The sequence below is a fragment of the Hydra vulgaris genome, chromosome 12 (assembly GCF_038396675.1).
Source record: "Hydra vulgaris chromosome 12, alternate assembly HydraT2T_AEP".
NCBI classification, from domain to species: Eukaryota; Metazoa; Cnidaria; class Hydrozoa; order Anthoathecata; family Hydridae; genus Hydra; species Hydra vulgaris.
The window spans coordinates 67,979,738-67,998,321 of NC_088931.1; the positions used below are offsets into that span (position 1 = coordinate 67,979,738).

General features: G+C 25.6%; 1 protein-coding gene and 1 long non-coding RNA gene across 3 annotated transcripts in view; both read right to left on the reverse strand.

Moving 5' to 3' along the window:
* LOC136088947 (receptor-type tyrosine-protein phosphatase alpha-like) overlaps positions 1–1,554 on the reverse strand; it is a 165,485-nt gene extending 163,931 nt beyond the window's left edge. The window contains exon 1 of one of the 2 annotated variants that reach the window (XM_065814232.1): positions 1,479–1,554. Coding sequence is in view for 1 of the 2 variants with exons in the window: in XM_065814231.1 (XP_065670303.1) it covers positions 1,422–1,432 (11 nt within the window). In the remaining variant the exon portion in view is untranslated. Of the gene's footprint in view, positions 1–1,421 lie in introns of both variants that reach the window. The other variant, XM_065814231.1, reaches the window with a different exon arrangement.
* An 8,456-nt stretch (positions 1,555–10,010) lies between these two features.
* On the reverse strand, positions 10,011–13,292 carry LOC136088467 (uncharacterized). The gene is made up of 3 exons (XR_010642190.1): positions 13,139–13,292; positions 12,869–12,998; positions 10,011–10,232 (listed from the first exon to the last, which is right to left on the reverse strand). It is a non-coding gene; the product is annotated as an uncharacterized LOC136088467 (long non-coding RNA).
* Positions 13,293–18,584: the final 5,292 nt, after the last annotated feature.

Genomic DNA, 18,584 nt, shown 5'->3' on the forward strand with positions numbered 1-18,584 from the left:
TAATTTGTGTTAATTAGCCTATAATGACAAATAGATCTCCAGAAGAGAATTGTTTATTAAAAAGAATGACTTATTGAATTAAATAAGACATTCTTTGAATTTACAAAGTTAAACATTTTTTTATTTCTTATTATTATATAGTTTATCCACTAAATGTATAAACTTTCTTGATTGGATGCGAAAAGAAGCTTTCAAGAGTTTCTTCAAAGTAATTATTTAGCACCAAAAGCTTAATAATAAATGCAAAGTAGTATACTGCCATTAAGTCTATTGCTTCTATAAACTACTTTAAAATAATTGATATTGCATGTGATTATGGATAATTAGGATATGGTCAATCCCAACTGGTACAAAGAAATGATGATTTTTGGTACAAAGAAATGATGGTACTGGTACAAAGAAATGATGATTTTTGAGACTGTGTCTGCAGTTAAATAATAAAAAATAATGTAAAAATAATAAAGTCTTGATTCAAAAACATATTTTTAACACCTGAATACTGACTATAGTGAATAAAGATTTTAATGTGCTCCTTGTAACAAGATAATAGATTTGAATTTTTTTACATATATTAAAATTATGACATAGAGCTGCATAATACAAACAAGGGTAGTAGAAGGTCTTAAAAAACTGTGTTTTTACCCAAACTGAAGATCTCTTTATGCACAATATTTTCTTTGCATAATATTTGGCTTCAACATTTACTGCACTTAATAATTTTTTAAAGCATATCAAGACAGTGCAAATAGGACCATAGCATCATCAGCATATGACAAGAGATTCATAAAAATGTCACCTATGTTATATCAAATATGCAGATTTGTGATATTAGTGATCATTTTATATATGTAGAAACAGAATAAGAATGGTGAATGAATTTTTCCTAGCTGTATATCATTGCTTATATAAAACTAATATAATGATATAATATACATATATAATACAATGATATAACATATATATGAATATAATATTTACAAAATTAATATTTACTGCCACCTTAAAAATATTGTTTGATCCTTATAACAAAACCCAAGTAAACAGGTTGGTGCCTGTTTACTTGGGTTTTACTGTTGCCTGTTTACTTTGGGTTTTTTTACTGTTAACATTCTTAGCTATTTAATTAATTTGAAAAAAAATAGATTTTAATAGTGTTAACTGTCAATAGTTAACACTATTAAAATCTTTATTTGTGTTTCATCTTTCAAAGACAAAAGACAAATATTAAGATTTCTTATATATTAATAGTAATAACAATAATCATAACATTAATTGTTGTAATAACAATAATAATAATATCAAATCTGGCGATCAAAATCTATATTTATATTAATTTCTAAATATCATATTTATATCCTAATTGATTTATTTATATAACTCATTTAAGTTTACATTATAAATAATTTTTTAGTTAGTTCGACCTATATGGCATTTAAAAAACAATTTGTCTATCCAAATTAAACCGGTAAATTAAAAACCTTTTACTATTTTCAATTTTTTTAAACAAATCACTGCTGATCACGCAATCTGAAGACGTCACAAACTTAGAGAGACTTCAGACGTCAGCGTTAAAAAATATCAATTTCGGGGACGACTGAATAACGCTGATCTCAAAATATAACTATATTTTCAGATCAGTGCTGAATAAGTTATGATAAAATAGTTATATTTTGTAATAAAATAGTTATATTTTGAGATCAGTGCTGAATAAGTGCGAACTGAAATTAGTGAGAATTTCATAAGTGCAAAATGGTATAAGTGCGAATGGCATAAGTTTGAACTGGGATTTGCATAAGTCCAAACTGGCATAAATACGAAGTAGTTGCAAAAACTGGGATAAGTGCGAACTGGCATAAGTACACCAAAATAACTTACAAACATTGGCGTAAGTACGAATTAGAATAAGTGCAAAGCAGTTGCAAAAACTGGCATAAGTGCAAACTGGCATAAATGCAAGTTGTCATAAGTGCAAAGCGGGAGGCTGATTAAGTGCGAATTTTATAAAAAGAACTGGCATAAGTGGGAAGCAGTTCCAAAAACTACCATATGTGAAGCGGCATAATCCATCCAGTCGGAGTGTCGTCACACTGTTTTGAAAAGTTTTTTTTTAATTAACCATCTTTATTTAGGGAAAATCAAACTAAAATACCCATAGCGGTTTGGGCACTGCTTTAGTTTCCTACCCCACTTATTTATGATATATACCCACTTGATATTTACCCCACTTGGTTATGATAAATAATTTTATGTTGCTTAAGAATCGTATAAAAACATAGACCTGAAAATTTGAGTAAAGTAATTTGATGTTGAAGTTTAAAAAATTATACTTAAAACTCTAAAATCGCTCTTTTTTTAAAAACGTCTATTAATCGGTTTTCGTTTAGAAATCAATCGTTTAGAAAATCTTTTTTTTTTTAATTAGGCAACCCGGTTTTTATTGTCATCATTATTGAAATCTATTTATATTCAGTTAAATTTATTAATGAGTACATATTTTTTTTAAATAAAAAATCTTTGCGACAGGTTTTTCAGATGTATATACATCGACTGACAAATAGGGATTGGCGCAAATAATTGTACATACATCGACTGACAAATACGGATTGGCGCATATATATGCACATGGGTCAGGGTCAGGGTTTGGGTCAGAATCAATTAGAAACTGATGGGTTTTGCTTTAAATAGTTTTTCTTTAAATTAATGTGTTAATAAAAACCGGGCTGTTTTTAAATTTAGAAAAAAAATCTAATCAAATTCGAGTATGAAGAAAATAGCGATTAGGGTGACAACTTTTTCATTTTTTTTTCAAAATTTACCATTACGCTTAAAGCTGTTCTCCGTCTCATTACGAATTTAAAAAGGTCTGAGAAAGTTGTTTTTGACCACTCTAAGCGCTATATGCAAAAATTGATATTTTTGATATTTGTCATTTTTTCAAGTTTTTTTTACTTTTTGTTAACATTGAGCTCAATTATTCTTTGTTATGAACTAATGAAATGAATATTTCCTGCACATTTATGATTTTAGAAAACTAATTAAATATTGCATTTACAAAGGAGAATGGGAAAAGCAAAAAAAATAAAAAACAATTCTTCATATATCTTAAATACAAATGTCAGAAGACCATTGTATCTACTTAAATCACCTATTTCTGAATTACCACCTTATCAACTCCCTATCAATGGAACAGTTTTAAGATGTTACCAATATCTTATTAGTTCTAGGCAAAATCGGTTTTAAAGCTTAAAATCAAACTTTGCATGTGCAACTTGCAAAAATTTCATATGGTATGCAAAGAAAACCCTACATGTAAGCGAGAATATAACTATAAGTAATTTTTTTTAGGGTATAATGGAAGGTCTTTTTGATATTGGAAAAGAAAACATAGAAGAACTAATCCGTCAGAGTATCGATATGCCTAGAAATAAAGAAAGTATAATGGAAGATCTTTCATTCATTGAAAATCAGAGGAATGAAAGAGTTCAGTTCATTAGTCACATTAGAGATAAGGAATTAAAGGCAAGAGTTGAAAGAAGAATGGAGAGATATGTAATGTATGAAAAATACAGAAAGAAAATGTTGACAGATGGCTCTTTTGAACCCATAATGGAAATTGAAGAAGATACTGCAGTATGCCTTGAAGTCAATTAGTGTCTTTCAGCTGATTATGGTCTGCAAGTGGAACCAAATTGCAATAAAGGAATGATATGTTTAGAATCAGGTATTTATTTATTTTATTAAATTGTTTATGTCCTTATCAAGCCTTTGTAAAAAAACTCCTTTATAGTTTATATTTTATCCAGATTCTAAAGATATGAGTTCGAAGCAGAAAGAAGACAATTCCAATGAAATCCAAATATCTAAAATGAATAAAGAAAAACAAGCACATGCAACTACCATTATTGATCATAATATTATTACCAGAGATGGTTTTATAGCAGCGACAACACCTTTAAGTGTAAGAAAAGGGACAAGTTACAGAGATCAAACTATGTTTTTTCCTTGTGTAATGAACTACTTAGGTGTGGAAATGAAAGATTTAAAATTAAGTAAAAAGACTGTGAGGCAGATACGCTATGAAACTATAGCACACAAAGGTATTGAAATACGAGAAATTTATAGAGATGAATTAAGAGGTAAAAAAACTTGTTTTCCGTTTTGATGGTAAAGTAGTTAGCCATATTAAAGAAAAATTTGAAGGAGAAAATTAACCGTGATGAATTGCTGTTTCTGTTACAAACCCAGAATTTAGGCATAAAGATAATCTTCTTCTTGGAGTTGTACAAAGTAAGACTGGAAAAGCACTTGATCAGGTTTAAGTTATACAAAATCTGTAGGACTATTTTGAAGTACCCGACCAGGTTTTTGCAGTTTGTACTGACACTACTGCTACAAATACAGGCAGATTGTAACGAACAATTAAGATTTTAGCAAGAATTTTAAAGAAACTACTGCTTTGGTTAATGTGTCGACGTCATATTTACGAATTGCAAATTACTCATGTGCACAAAGCAATTACTGGGATTAAAAGCAAAGGCCCAAATAATACACTTTATTCCAACTGCAATGGGAGGAATTTTTGCCATTAATTTCTGCTCCTGATGCTAAATATAAATTTAAAAGGTTTTCTGAGAATTCACTCACTTTCGGTTCAGGCATATACAATTTATACTTTGAAGCAAAGAGTTTTATAGAATTTTCTCTAAATAACTTTACTTTTCCAAGGGATGATTACAAGCATCTTGTTAAATATCTTGCTTTTATTTTAACATCAACTCTGATAAGTAAAAAATTCTTAACATTTATCAGCCTGGTGCCTGTCATACAGCTCGTTTTATGGCAGATTCCATATATCAATTGGTACTTGAAATTTCATTACCAGTAATTAACTATCTTAATGATAACACTCAATTAAACTGGATTTAGTTAGTAAGATTAAGGTTTGGTTATATACCATTCATACTAAAGGCAACTTAGAAGATCTTGAATCTTACAACAACTTTGTTTTTTTTATTAAAAACTTAAGTGTCACAAACGATTGTGCGGAAAGAAATATTGGAATAATTTAGCAATTTCAAATAATTCAGCTCATCTCAAATTGAAGAATAACGACAAAGTATCCTATTAGTAGTCAGACAACATCGCAAATTAATATCTACAAATATTTCTCAGAAAGAATTAAGTTATCTTTAATAAATATATACTAAAATATAAGAAAAATGTTTTCTATAGTTGTTTTAATTTTACATGCCATTTTTTTTTAATTATACCACAAAAACTGTTAAAAATGAGTTATTCACATAAAACCCAAATTCTACATAAAGCACTTCCTCTTAGACTTTTGAGCTGAATTTTTTGGTGAACTTCTAAGGTGAGATAGAAAAGCTTTTCACATAGTGGTATTTCAAATTCAAAAAAAATTGAAAAAATTGAAAAAAAGTTGTCACCCTAATGGCGATTATTAACGTTTTCAGTGAAATTTTTGAAACTTTACCATCAAATTAAAGTGCTTTCCTCAAATTTTCATTTTAATGTTTTTTTACGATTTTTAATCAGTATGTAATTCTCTTTCGAAATCTTTCATAAAATGAAAGGGGAAGCCAAGTGAAACAGTGCCGCGGTTTGTTGAGTACTTTTTTTAAAAAATGCCAAAAAGTTGTAGTGTCATTGGTTGTATAACAATATTTTAAAAAAAACAAAAACTCAAGTTTTATAGTCTTTCTCAAGATGAAGTACTTCGAAGAAAGTTGCTAAATGCAATAAAAAGTGCTGCAGATAATAGTGCATGTAGTAAGCAATGGTCTCCTAAGTCTTCTAATGCTTATGTTTGTTCAGCACATTTTATTACTTGTGGGTTACTTTTACTTTGCATCTTAAATAATTCTGATTTCGTATTATGAAATGTTTTAGTTTTGTTTTTGATGAGTTTTTACTTTTTAAACAGATTTGGTTGTTCCTTCATATAAGAAACTAAAACTTTTTGAAAAATCTAACAGAGAAGAAGTTGATTTGGTAATTGAAAAAAAGAGCTTATGTAATAAAGGTCATTAATATTTAATAATGTAGTAAATTAGTTAATTTTATTGATATTATAAATGAATGACAATGCGTTGTACCTTTAATTTTCATTTTTACATTACGGTTTTACAATAAACTGTGCAGGCATAAATTGCCTGTCAACCTAGTTATATAATACTTGACAATTACAGAGTTTGTATAACTAATAGAAAATAAAATGTGGATTAGTCGTAGAGAAGCCATTCGTTTTTTTAGATGATTGTCTAGAAGCAGCTTAAACGTTTTTAGAGATAACGCTGATACAATGTCATTAGGAAGAGAGTTTCATATATTTAATATTCTTAGAGAAAAAAGTTCATACGTAAATTTAATTGTATTAAATTTATGCATAAACTTTTTTTTTTTGATCCACACTATTCTGATTGATCCACATTATTCTAAGTGAGGGCGGACTAGAGCTGAAAATATTTTTTTGAAGGATAATAAATGTGGATATGATGTAAATGTTCTTTTTATTATTCCTATTATTTTCGTGGCTTTTTTGCCTTGAATAGTAGTGTGTTTGGAAAATAATAAGTGAACATAATAAAGTGAAAATAATATGTGAACACCTAAATCTCGTTCGCAATTTGTGGGTTTAATTTTTACTTTTATATTTTTTTCTGGATCATGCATATTTTAAGTATGGGATTTGTTTTTATGTCCAACGTGCATTACAGAATATTTATCAATGTTAAATTTCATTCCCCATTTTTGAAACCATGTAACAAGAGCGTCGATGTCATTTTGTAATTCTTGCGCAGATTGAGTATTTTCAATAGAACAGAAAATTTTGGTATCGTCAGCGAAAAGAGCAGCCTTTGATTTGATTACTCAGGAATATGTAATGTAAATGAATAAAAAAATACTCTGAAAAAATTTTATTTAATTTTTTAGGAATCAGTGATTCTGCATCCACAGAAAGTTTTTTAGAACAATGTTCTAGCAAGAGTTTTGAGAAACAAGGTATTGTTTTTAATTTTGAAGAAACAAAGTTTTGATTTTAATTTTAACTTCATGTAAAAAAAAAACATGGTAAACAATAATGATTTTTTAAAACATTTTCTAGAATTTTGTTATTCTGCATCAAATAAGGAGCAGTAAGAACAATGTTCCAGCAAAAGTTTCAGTAATTCTACATGTAACGAAGATCTTTTAAAAAAATGCTCTAGCAAAAGTTTTAGAGGTATTAATTGTTGTATTCAAATGTATATATTCTTTTATTTTCCTTAAAATTTTGGTTTTTCTTTCCCAGATTTTCTATACCTTTCTAGTGTTTCTATACCTTATAGAGTTATTATAAAACAATGCTTTAGCAATAGTTTTAGAATAGATATGAATAGAGTATATAATTACTATTAAATAAAAAACTAATTATTTTTTGTATTATGCATACCAATGCAAGAAGGATTTTATATTATTTACAAAAAACATTACCAATGCCATTGGTAATGTTTATTGTAAATTAATATAAAATCCTTCTCAAGAATTTATTTTCCAATGAATAATGAAAATACTTTAATTAATGCTCTGAAGGTTATAGATCATTTAAAAAGTTAAAAACTTTTTTTAAAAATACTTATGTTTTTTATTTTGCACAATTGTAAACTCATTAACAAACACATTTTTTGTTAATATTTTCCAGAACTTAGTATTCCAATAATGTTTTAGCAAAGGTTTTAAACAAGGATTCATTATTATATTCAAATATATATACACTTACATATTAAAAAAGTTTGATTTTTCCTGTAAGAACTTTGGTTTTCTACACCTAATGAAGGTAATTTAGAACAATGCTCTAGTGATATTTTTAGACAAAGTATTGATTACTCTTTTTTTTAATATATATGAATCAGTCTTTTGAGAAACACCTCATGTCCATGTTTGGCCTAAACTAAGTTAGACATTAAATTGTTGGTGAAGCCTAGACACATCCAATATACATAAAATAAATCATCTCCATTTAGTCACCCGTAAAAAACATAAAAAAAGTTCTTATATTCTTATATTGACCAAATATTTTTTGTTTTTTTTGGAAATTCTTTATAAATACAATGTTTTTAATTTTTCCAGAATTTCCTATTCCTTTAAGTGCTGAAGATTCTAATGATAGTTACGGAAAAATTATTTATCTTAGCTTCAATTATATCTTTGTCCTTTATAAAATATTTGTAAAAGTAAGTACAAATACTTTTTTCTTCTATTTATTTATAAATAAAATTATGGAATTTTGCTTCTAGTGGCAATCGGTGTCACTATGAACACAGGTGTTCCTATTGACACCGATTGCCACTTGAAGCAAAATTCCTCTGAAAGTCTTTTTAATTTGTATGCAGATATTGATGGCGTAAGACCTGTAACTAGATCTGAGAGACAATAACTCTACCATGAAATAAATAATCTTTGCCTAGAAAGAGATTTATTCATGTCAAAGTTTATGTCCTTAAAATTTAATAATTGCAATCTAGAAATAAATAAAATTCGATCGCAACCTAATAAATGCACTATGGTTACAGGTTTTTAGTCTAACTGTATTAGAAAAGCTGCTGTATTTCTTGTGCAGAAAACTGATGAAAGTATACTTAAAAGATTGGATTTGGCAGATCAAATAGTATTCTGCTAAGTAAAGTTTAGACACAACATGAGCTTTGATATTTTATCATTTAAGTTTTATTTTAAAAAGGTTATGCATTAGATAATATATATATATATATATATATATATATATATATATATATATATATATATATATATATATACATATATATATATATATATATATATATATATATTTGGTATAATCAGGCCTTAAAAGTAAAAAAATTATCAAGGCACTGATAAAATTAACACCATTTAGTGTACTGTTTAAAAAAACAAAAACCTCAAAACAAGAAATCGAGAGTTCATATTAAAAACCACTCTCTCGCTATTGTTTCTTAGGTCTTTAGGAAAAATCCCACTCACCCTTTTAATAAGCACCTAAAAGTGCCAGGCGTGTATGCTACAACCTTGTCTAATCCAAGGTTTTTATGGCTTTCGAAGTCAATGCCTAATTAATGCCTTAATCGAAGAATTTCCCCTTTTTGATAGACAAGGGTTTTCATATAAAGGGCAAAACAACTTAAATGTCTATTAGTACTTTATTTATGACTTTATTAGTTTAAAGCCTATGCTTTAATATGTTTTAAATAATATGGGGCTGGGTAATTGGCCGTTTCTTTAACTCATTAAGATGATACATATTCTTTTAATTGACCAAGCCAATGTTTGCTTGATTTCTCAACTGTACACCATTATTGTATAAAAGGCTAAAAAAAAATTTCATAATGTAATGCATAATTTAAAAAACTAATAATTCTATTTGAAAATTAAAAGTACATAAAATACTTTTTTTGTGTCTAGAAACTCTTTTTTGTATTTGCAGTCAATGCAATACCATACAGTAGATTTAGGTGCTGATTTCACCCAGCAAACATGACAACGTTGAATCAACGTTGAAAACCGGTCGCAAAAGATGTTGCGGAAACGTTGACAAAATAATCGATTTTGCAAAGATATGTAACGTTGCTTAATAGACGTTGATTAAACGTCATTGCGTAACGTTGAAAAAACATTACTAAATGACGTTACAAAAGCGTCGCAACTAAACGTTATAAAAGCGTTACATAAAAAGCGTTGTATAAACGTCGCAACTTAACGTTGAAAAAACGTTACTTAAAAAGCGTTGCATAAACGCTGTTAAAGCAGTCTATTTTGCAAGGATTTGTAACGTTGTTAGTAAAACGTCGATTTAACGTCACTCAAAGACGTCGAGTAAAGGTTGAAATATAACGTTGAATCAACGCTTAAATGCGCTATATAAAATATCGCAAAATATTATTAAACGTAATTAAACGTGGCTATAATATATATTGAATTGGCAAATAAAACTAAATTGTAATTTGAACTCTGCCCTCGCAATATTTCCAAAATCAATTTTTAATACAAACAGTAATATACAATGATAAATATAAAAAAGCTTAAAATATACAATTTATAGATATATATATAAAAATATAAATATTTTCTTTAAAATTTATGTGTGTGAGTGTTTGAATATATATTTATGCAATATATAAAAATACAATTAACAGGATATCGTATCGATAGGCCAGGATATCATTGAGATACAGAATCTAAATCAAAAAACAAAACTTGTACCATCAGTAGTCTGAAAGCAAATGTAAAAAAAAAATGTTATTAAATTAGTATAATTATTATTAAATTTAAAAAGTAAAAATAAATAAATATATATATATATACACATATTTATTTATTTATTATACAAATAAATAAATATGTGTGTATATATATATATATATATATATATATATATATATATATATATATATATATATACACATATTTATTTATTTATTATACAGTAAACTCCCGGTTATTCGAAATGGCACTTATTAAAATTTTCTGCTTATTCGAAGCAATTTTCATTTCCTGTCAATTTTCTTTAACAAACTCATGCAAATGCTGTTATGCAGAAATGCAGTTATTCGAACCTGCAGTTGTTCGAAATTTCGGTTATTCGAAACAATTTTTGCTCCCCTTGAAGATAAAAAAACACAATTAACCAAAAAAAAAAAAAAAAAAAAAGGACTATATTTTCAATGAATTGTAAAATATTTATTATTTTACAAGGATAAAACTGAAGCAGCACCAAATTCCAAGGGTCTTTTTCTTTTTTACTTTCTACTTTTATTAAAATTTGAAAGAAACTTAATGTAGGTCATTTTAAAGAGCATTTTCACTTATTCGAGTGTTGGGTTATTCGAAATAAATTCTTATACCCCTTGGAGGTTCGAATAACCGGGAGTTTACTGTATATATATATATATATATAAATATATATATTTATATATATATAAATATATATATATATATAAATATATATATAAATATATATATATAAATATATAAATATATATATATAAATATATATATATATATAAAATATATATATATAATATATATATATATAAATATATATATATAAATATATATATATATAAATATATATATATATATTTATATATATATATATATATATATATATATATATACATATATATATATATATATATAATTATTTACGTCAGAATCTATAATCATATAACATAAAAGTTTTATGTTTTTTTTTAAATTTGATTCCAAAGAGAAAAAAAAAACATAACTCTTTTTAACTCAATGCAAAAGTAACTCTATTAAATGAACTTTGCTAACTTACAGTTTTTCTGTCTAAAATAAAAGTGACAAAAGTAAAAAACATCAACTTTTTTATTATGAAATATAATGCTTTGTCAATAACTATTTACTTAAAAGTATTAACATCAAAAATATTTTGTTAAAGTTATTAACAATAAGCATTTTAAACTATATTTTTTGGAATTTATTTTTAGAAAAAGTTAAAATAATAATAATGGTTTATCATCAAAATTATTCATTGGACATCAGATTTCGGGTCACTTTTGATCGAAAAAAGGGCCTAACCTACAAGCAATGTGATGAAAAATATCAAATATCAGTAAGTGGTGTTAGGAAGATGTGTATAAAGTATGAAGCAACTGATTCTGCTGAAAATCAGAAAAGACTTGGTCGCCCCATTAAGACTTCAACAATAACCGATATCCTAATTGCACTGATAAAAAAAAAAATTCAACAATAACCTAAAGGCAGATTGTTGAAAATCTTACATTAAATGTTTCCTATCAAACTGTACAGAGAAGACTTAATTTAAGTGGTTTAATAATTTAGGTGGTTTAAATAAACCTTCTCCACATAAGTAAACCCCTCATTAGTTGTATAAACAAAGAAAAACTTTTAGCATTTGCAAAACTGCATATTAACAAGTGTGGGGCATTTTGGAACTTGATGTTATGGTCTGATAAGAATAAATGTCAAATACTTGGCTTAAAAAACGACAAAGAGTTTGGTGCAGACCTTGTGATGCACTCTTAGATAGAAATCTTACAAAAACAGTCTAGCATGGAGGTGGCTCGCCTATGGCTCGGGGATGTTTTGATTCAAATAGTGTGGGACGACTGGTGAATGTTGAATGTATAATGACAGGGATGTTGTATGTTGATTGGCTTTCAAAAAATTTATGTCAATCCGTTTAAGAAATGATCGCAAATTTTTTTTTCACCATGACAACGACCCTAAACACACATGCAAAGCGACACAACAGTTCCTCAAATAAAAGTAAAGCTAACATCCTTAAATGGCCGCCACAAAGACCAGACCTAAACCCAGTTGAAAATATATGGGCAATTTTGAAATCTAAATAATTGTAAGATAGCTCATTTCATTTAATAGAGTTACTTTTACAATGATTTAAAAAAAATTATAAATATTTTTTTCTTGTTTACAATCATATTTTAAAAAAACATAAAAATTTTTGAAGTTATATAGATTCCAACGTAAATAATTTTGTTTTTATTGTTAGAGTTCTGAATTTATCAACAATGTTAATGCTATACATATATATATATATATATATATATATCTATGTATACATATATATATATACGTATATACATATATATATATATATATATATATATATATATATATATATATATATATATATATATATATATATATATATATATATATATATATATATATATATATATATATATATTTATATATATATGTATATGTATGTATATATATATAGATATATACATTTTATGGAAGTCAAATTTTACAATTAAAAATAGTCATAATTCCATACATAAATTAACTAAATTAAACTTACTTGAATAGTTGTAACTATAAAGCATAAATTTAAATCATATAATGTACTTCATTCATAAGATGGAAACCAGTTAAAACCATATCATTCCTCTATCTTTGATCCACCAGAACTTTACTAAATAAACTTACACCTAAAATCAAATTATCACATGTCAAAAAAATTTAAACAGTATTATTAAAATTAGATATGACTAATAGTTAATATTAAGTTTTATTTATTCTTCACCATATAAAAAGTTAAATGCAAAGAGAAACACAATCATTCACTAACATAATTACTTTCATTCTTTTTCGGAGTCCTCTGTAGTAGTAAAATTAAATCCTTCGCCTACTTCTTTATCTAATAATAGATACTTATAAGTAATTATTTAGTAAAACAAATATAAACAAAAATGCAAAAACTAAAATGTAGACCCAGTGCAAACAGATTATGATATATATCTAGGCAATCATAATACAATAAACAGATTCAAAATTTTACTTATCCCAAAATAAAAATAAGATTTATTAGATGTTTATTTGATATTGTACTTCACCATTAATTATAGAAGTTTATTTGATATAGTACTTCACCATTAATATAAAACTATAACAGTTTTTTTATTCATATAAAACAATTAAAAAAGCAATGAGTACTGTAAAATTTAATGACCTCCAGTAACTTTAATTCTTTTAACTCTAAACTTGTTCCATGAATAATCAATTGGAAAACTATTATAGGCAGCTAATATATATATAATTATATATATATATATATATATATATATATATATTATATATATATATATATATATATATATATATATATATATATATTTATATATATATATATATATATATATATATATATATATATATATATATATATATATATATATTTATATATATATATTTATATATACATATATGTTTATATTTTATATATATGTATATATATATATATGTATATATATATATATATATATATATATATATATATATATATATATATATATATATATATATATATATATATATATACATTTATAATATAAATAATATAAACATTTATAATATAAACAATTTATTATATAAACAACATTTATACATAAACAACAAATTATAATAAAAACAACATTTATAATATAAACATTTATAATATAAACAAATATATATGTATATATATATATATATATATATATATATATATATATATATATATATATATATATATATATATATATATATATATATATATATATATACATATACACACTTATATATACATATATATATAATGTATGTATATATATGTATATACATATATATATATGCATTTATAAACAAATATATATGCTTATATGTATATATATATATATATATATATATGTATATATACATATATATTTTTATATATATATATATATATATATGTATATATATATATATATATATATATATATATATATATATATATATATATATATATATATATATATATATATATACATATATACACCAATTCTAAAAATAGGACTAGAAATATAAACATTTTATATACATGTATAAAATGTATATATTTCTTTTATATATATTCATAAATTTACCCATATATATGCATAAATACATATTATTAAAATAAATAAAAATATATGATAAAGAATAAATGTTAGAATTAAATATACAACACCAATTCTAAAAATAGGACTAGAAATATAAACATTTTATATACATATATAAAATGTATATATTTCTTTTATATATACTCATAAATTTACCCATATATATGCATAAATACATATTATTAAAATAAATAAAAATATATGATAAAGAATAAATGTTAGAATTAAATATACAAAACCAACTCTATAATTAATACTTTTCCTATTAAAATTTGAGGTTTTTCAAAAAAATGGAAATAAATTTTCTTATCCAAACGTGTTTTTATACAAAAAAAAACATAATAATGCATACTTTCATTATTGGTCGAAGACTTTATACTGAAGTATTTGCTTGATTTTTAGGGTAAGGTGTTTAAAGTTTTTCAAATAAATAAAAAATTGAGTCTGTTAACAGACTAAATTTAGTCTGACTTATAATGTTTTATTAATTTTGATATTACTTAAAACATCTGAATCTTATCAAAACTAAGTGCTATTTCTAACTTAGAAATAACATATTTAATACAACTTTGCAATTTATTAAAATGGTCATTTTAAAATAAATAAATCATCAACAAAAATAACCTGAATAAACCGAATATACTCTGAGATTTATGTATATTATAAACAATTTGATGCAAAATCTAAAAGTTTTAAATTAGCCGCAATAAAAAGAAGTTATAAAACATAACTTTATTAAAATATTTTTTTATACCATCTGCATGCATTCTATTAAGTTTTCATTGCCTTTTCTTCACGGCAAGTTATTTTTGTAATGGCTAGTTAATGAGACAATAATTTTCAATGTGTCACTTCCTCAACGTTGTCAAAACAACGTTTAATTAACGTTGGCAAAATAACACTTTTTCAACGTTTTTTAACTACCACATTTTCAACGTTGGTATATGTAACGTTGAATAAGCGTTGTTTCATAAATAGCTTAAATACGTTGAAAAAGCAGCTAATGTCTAACGTTGATAAACCTTCAACTTTGCGACATTTTTACAGTGATTATTTGCGTACTTTTATTCAACGTTGAATAAACGCGATTTTTTGAGAAGATAATATAAGTTGATATTTATACGCATATTCAACGCTGAAAATGTGATGTTTAAAAAGCGGGTTTTTTTTAACGTTGATGAAGCATAGATTTTGAATCGTCTTTAAAGTGGCTTTTTGCGTAAGTTGATTCCACGTTGAATAAACGTCTTTTTTTGAGAAGCTAAATTACGTTACAATTTTAACGCTTATTCAACGTTTAAATTTACCGCGATTTAGTATACAAAAACAAACATTGATTCAACGTTGAAAGCGCGTTGTTTTTGTGACTGCAACGCTTTTTCTACGCTGCGACCGGTTTTCAACGTTGATTCAACGCTGACATTATTGCTGGGCAAAGATAATTATTTAAGATGAAACCAGTTATCGTATGAATCGCAACCAACTATTGTATCATCACTTTGAAAACTTTTAGTTCGTCACTTTGAAAACTTCACTTTGAAAACTTTTAGAAAACAATTAACCCTGACCAGTATTTACTTTTAAATATTTGGAGTATATAGTAAAATTTTTATGAAACATAAATTTTTATAAAAGAAGGAACTGAAGCAATAACAATTGGCATAACTTTTTCAAAGTCTGCAAAGTTGATAATTACCGACGTTGGTTAGGTTTATCAGTACCAACCCGCAAGATTTGCTGCAGATTTGAGTATTGGGAATCAATATGTTAAAGAAAACGCAAGCCTGTACCTATAGCATATTCTGCTTTTGGCATTTTCGATGATATTCCATTTTTTCACAACTTCGGTTTATTTTCTATTTCGATATTATTCTGGAAAGTCGAGATTAAAGAATAAGATCGAAATAGCTCTTTTGAGCTATTTCGATCTTATTCTATAAACGATGACTGAGAAATGGAGAAAATACCTAGATAAAAAAGGACATTTTGGGGTTTTGCTTACAGACCTTTCAAAAGCTTTTGATTGCATTCCGCATGCTTTGCTTATTGCTAAATTGAATGCATATGGTTTCAGCAGAAACGTATTAAAGCTCATTCAATCATACCTTAGTATTAGAAAACAGGGAGTAAAAACAAATGATCGATACACCTCTTATTCTAATATTTTGTTTGACATTCCACAAGATGAGTGCAAAAAATGACTTGAATTCTGTTGTGAGTGACCTGCAAAACGTCACATATCAATTTTCTTCATGATTTGAAAATAATGGTATGAAAGCTAATGTTTAATAACAAACTTTCCTTTTTTTTTTTTTTTTTCTCCATTTTTTGCCGTATAAAAATATAAATATAACCAATATTTCCAATATACAGGTGGCCGGGGTAAGAAGAAGACACAATTTGTCTTATCGCCAAGCCCCGAGATTGATTCCGTAAAAAATAAATAATTTCGTATAGAGTATATAAATGTTACCAATATATATATAAAATAAGACTTTATTTTTAAATAGATAAAACAAAAACAAAAAGTTACAGGGTCATTAAAAATTTAACAAAAATTTCTTTTAAAGTAATAAAATAATCAATAAAAAGTAAAATAACAAATTCTTAAAAATAAATATTAAATAAATAAGTATAAAAAGATTAATATAAATTTGCACAAAGTAAAACTTGCAATAAAATAAAAAAAGATGAAAAACATCGTCAACGCCTAGACCTTTGTTTGGTTTTAAATTAGAGGCAGCATTTAATTATTCTTTTTCAGTTAATTTATTATTTTCCATTATGGTATTATTAGCGGTTAGGTATGATTTAAAATCAGATTTATTAAGTTTAATTTTTGATGCTACATTTACGCCTGAATTAACAAATGCATGATTAAACGATTGAGCAATTAAAGATTCATTAACAATTTCGCAGTTATTTATAATGAGTTTTTTCGGAAGACTGTTACAATTTATACTTTTTTTACCAATGACGTCATTTATTAAACGCCATGTTTTTTGTGAATTGCTTTTAAATTTTATTAACTGGTTAGTATTAGTAACCAGACTAGTCTATGGATAGACTTACAACACAGACATAGACAATTGTGTATGTTGTAATGGACACAACAAATGTTTAATTTTTTGTCCTTGTTGTGTCTATCAAATTTTTGATGGTGTCCTAAGATTGCTCAGTTAAAAAATAATTTTCACTTCATAAGTCTACAAAGCATAATTTTTTGTCTATTTGGTGTCTATGATTTTGTCTAAATTTACTTGATTTCATAAAACCAGAAATATTGATTTTTGCCAATAAAATCTAAATTACCCAAAAAATCCCTTAGAAACAAAAAAGAAAAAATGCGATACATTATATTTGAATTTTATTTCATGGTAAAAATGACTTTTATGGTGACATATTTAAAAATAAAAAAAACAGAATATGACAATAATGTTTACACAAATAGTTGATTTTCCAAAATTTAGATCCAATCATAGTCAGATTCACAGTCTGAGGATAGAATGTCAAGAAAATCAGGATTGATTAGATTCTTTTCCTGCAGGCCTGCCAAGGGCTTGTTTCATTACCTGAATATAGTACCAAAGTCTAATTACTCGATATGCAAGCTGGACCTGTAGCCTAAGGGAAAAAAGGAAACAAAGACTAAAACATATGATAAGTAATAGACTTACGCAAAGTTAGACAGGTGTCTAGAGAGAATTTTAAAGATTATAGATTCACGGGGGCATAAAATAATTTTTTAAATGATAAACTTACCTTCAACTTTTTTGAAGTAATCCCAAACTGGAGAGGGCATTTTAAAAATAAATTTTTACGCACATTCACTGAGAATTGAAAAACAACTGAACTGAGTAATTAATGAACTTCAATTGAGCACAAAATAGTCCATTTTGAGGTTTTTAAATAGACATTAACTTTTTAAACAACAGCACACGCTGGACAAAAAATTAAAAAATGAACTTCTGTTAGAAAAATTGTATTTTTAATTTTGTGCTCGTTTTCAGTTTTTGAAACGATGGTGCAGTGAAAATTTAATTACTCGTTATAAGTCTAAATTATATATTAAATAGATCTTCTATACCTCATTAAAAAATCGAGATTGTTCATTTA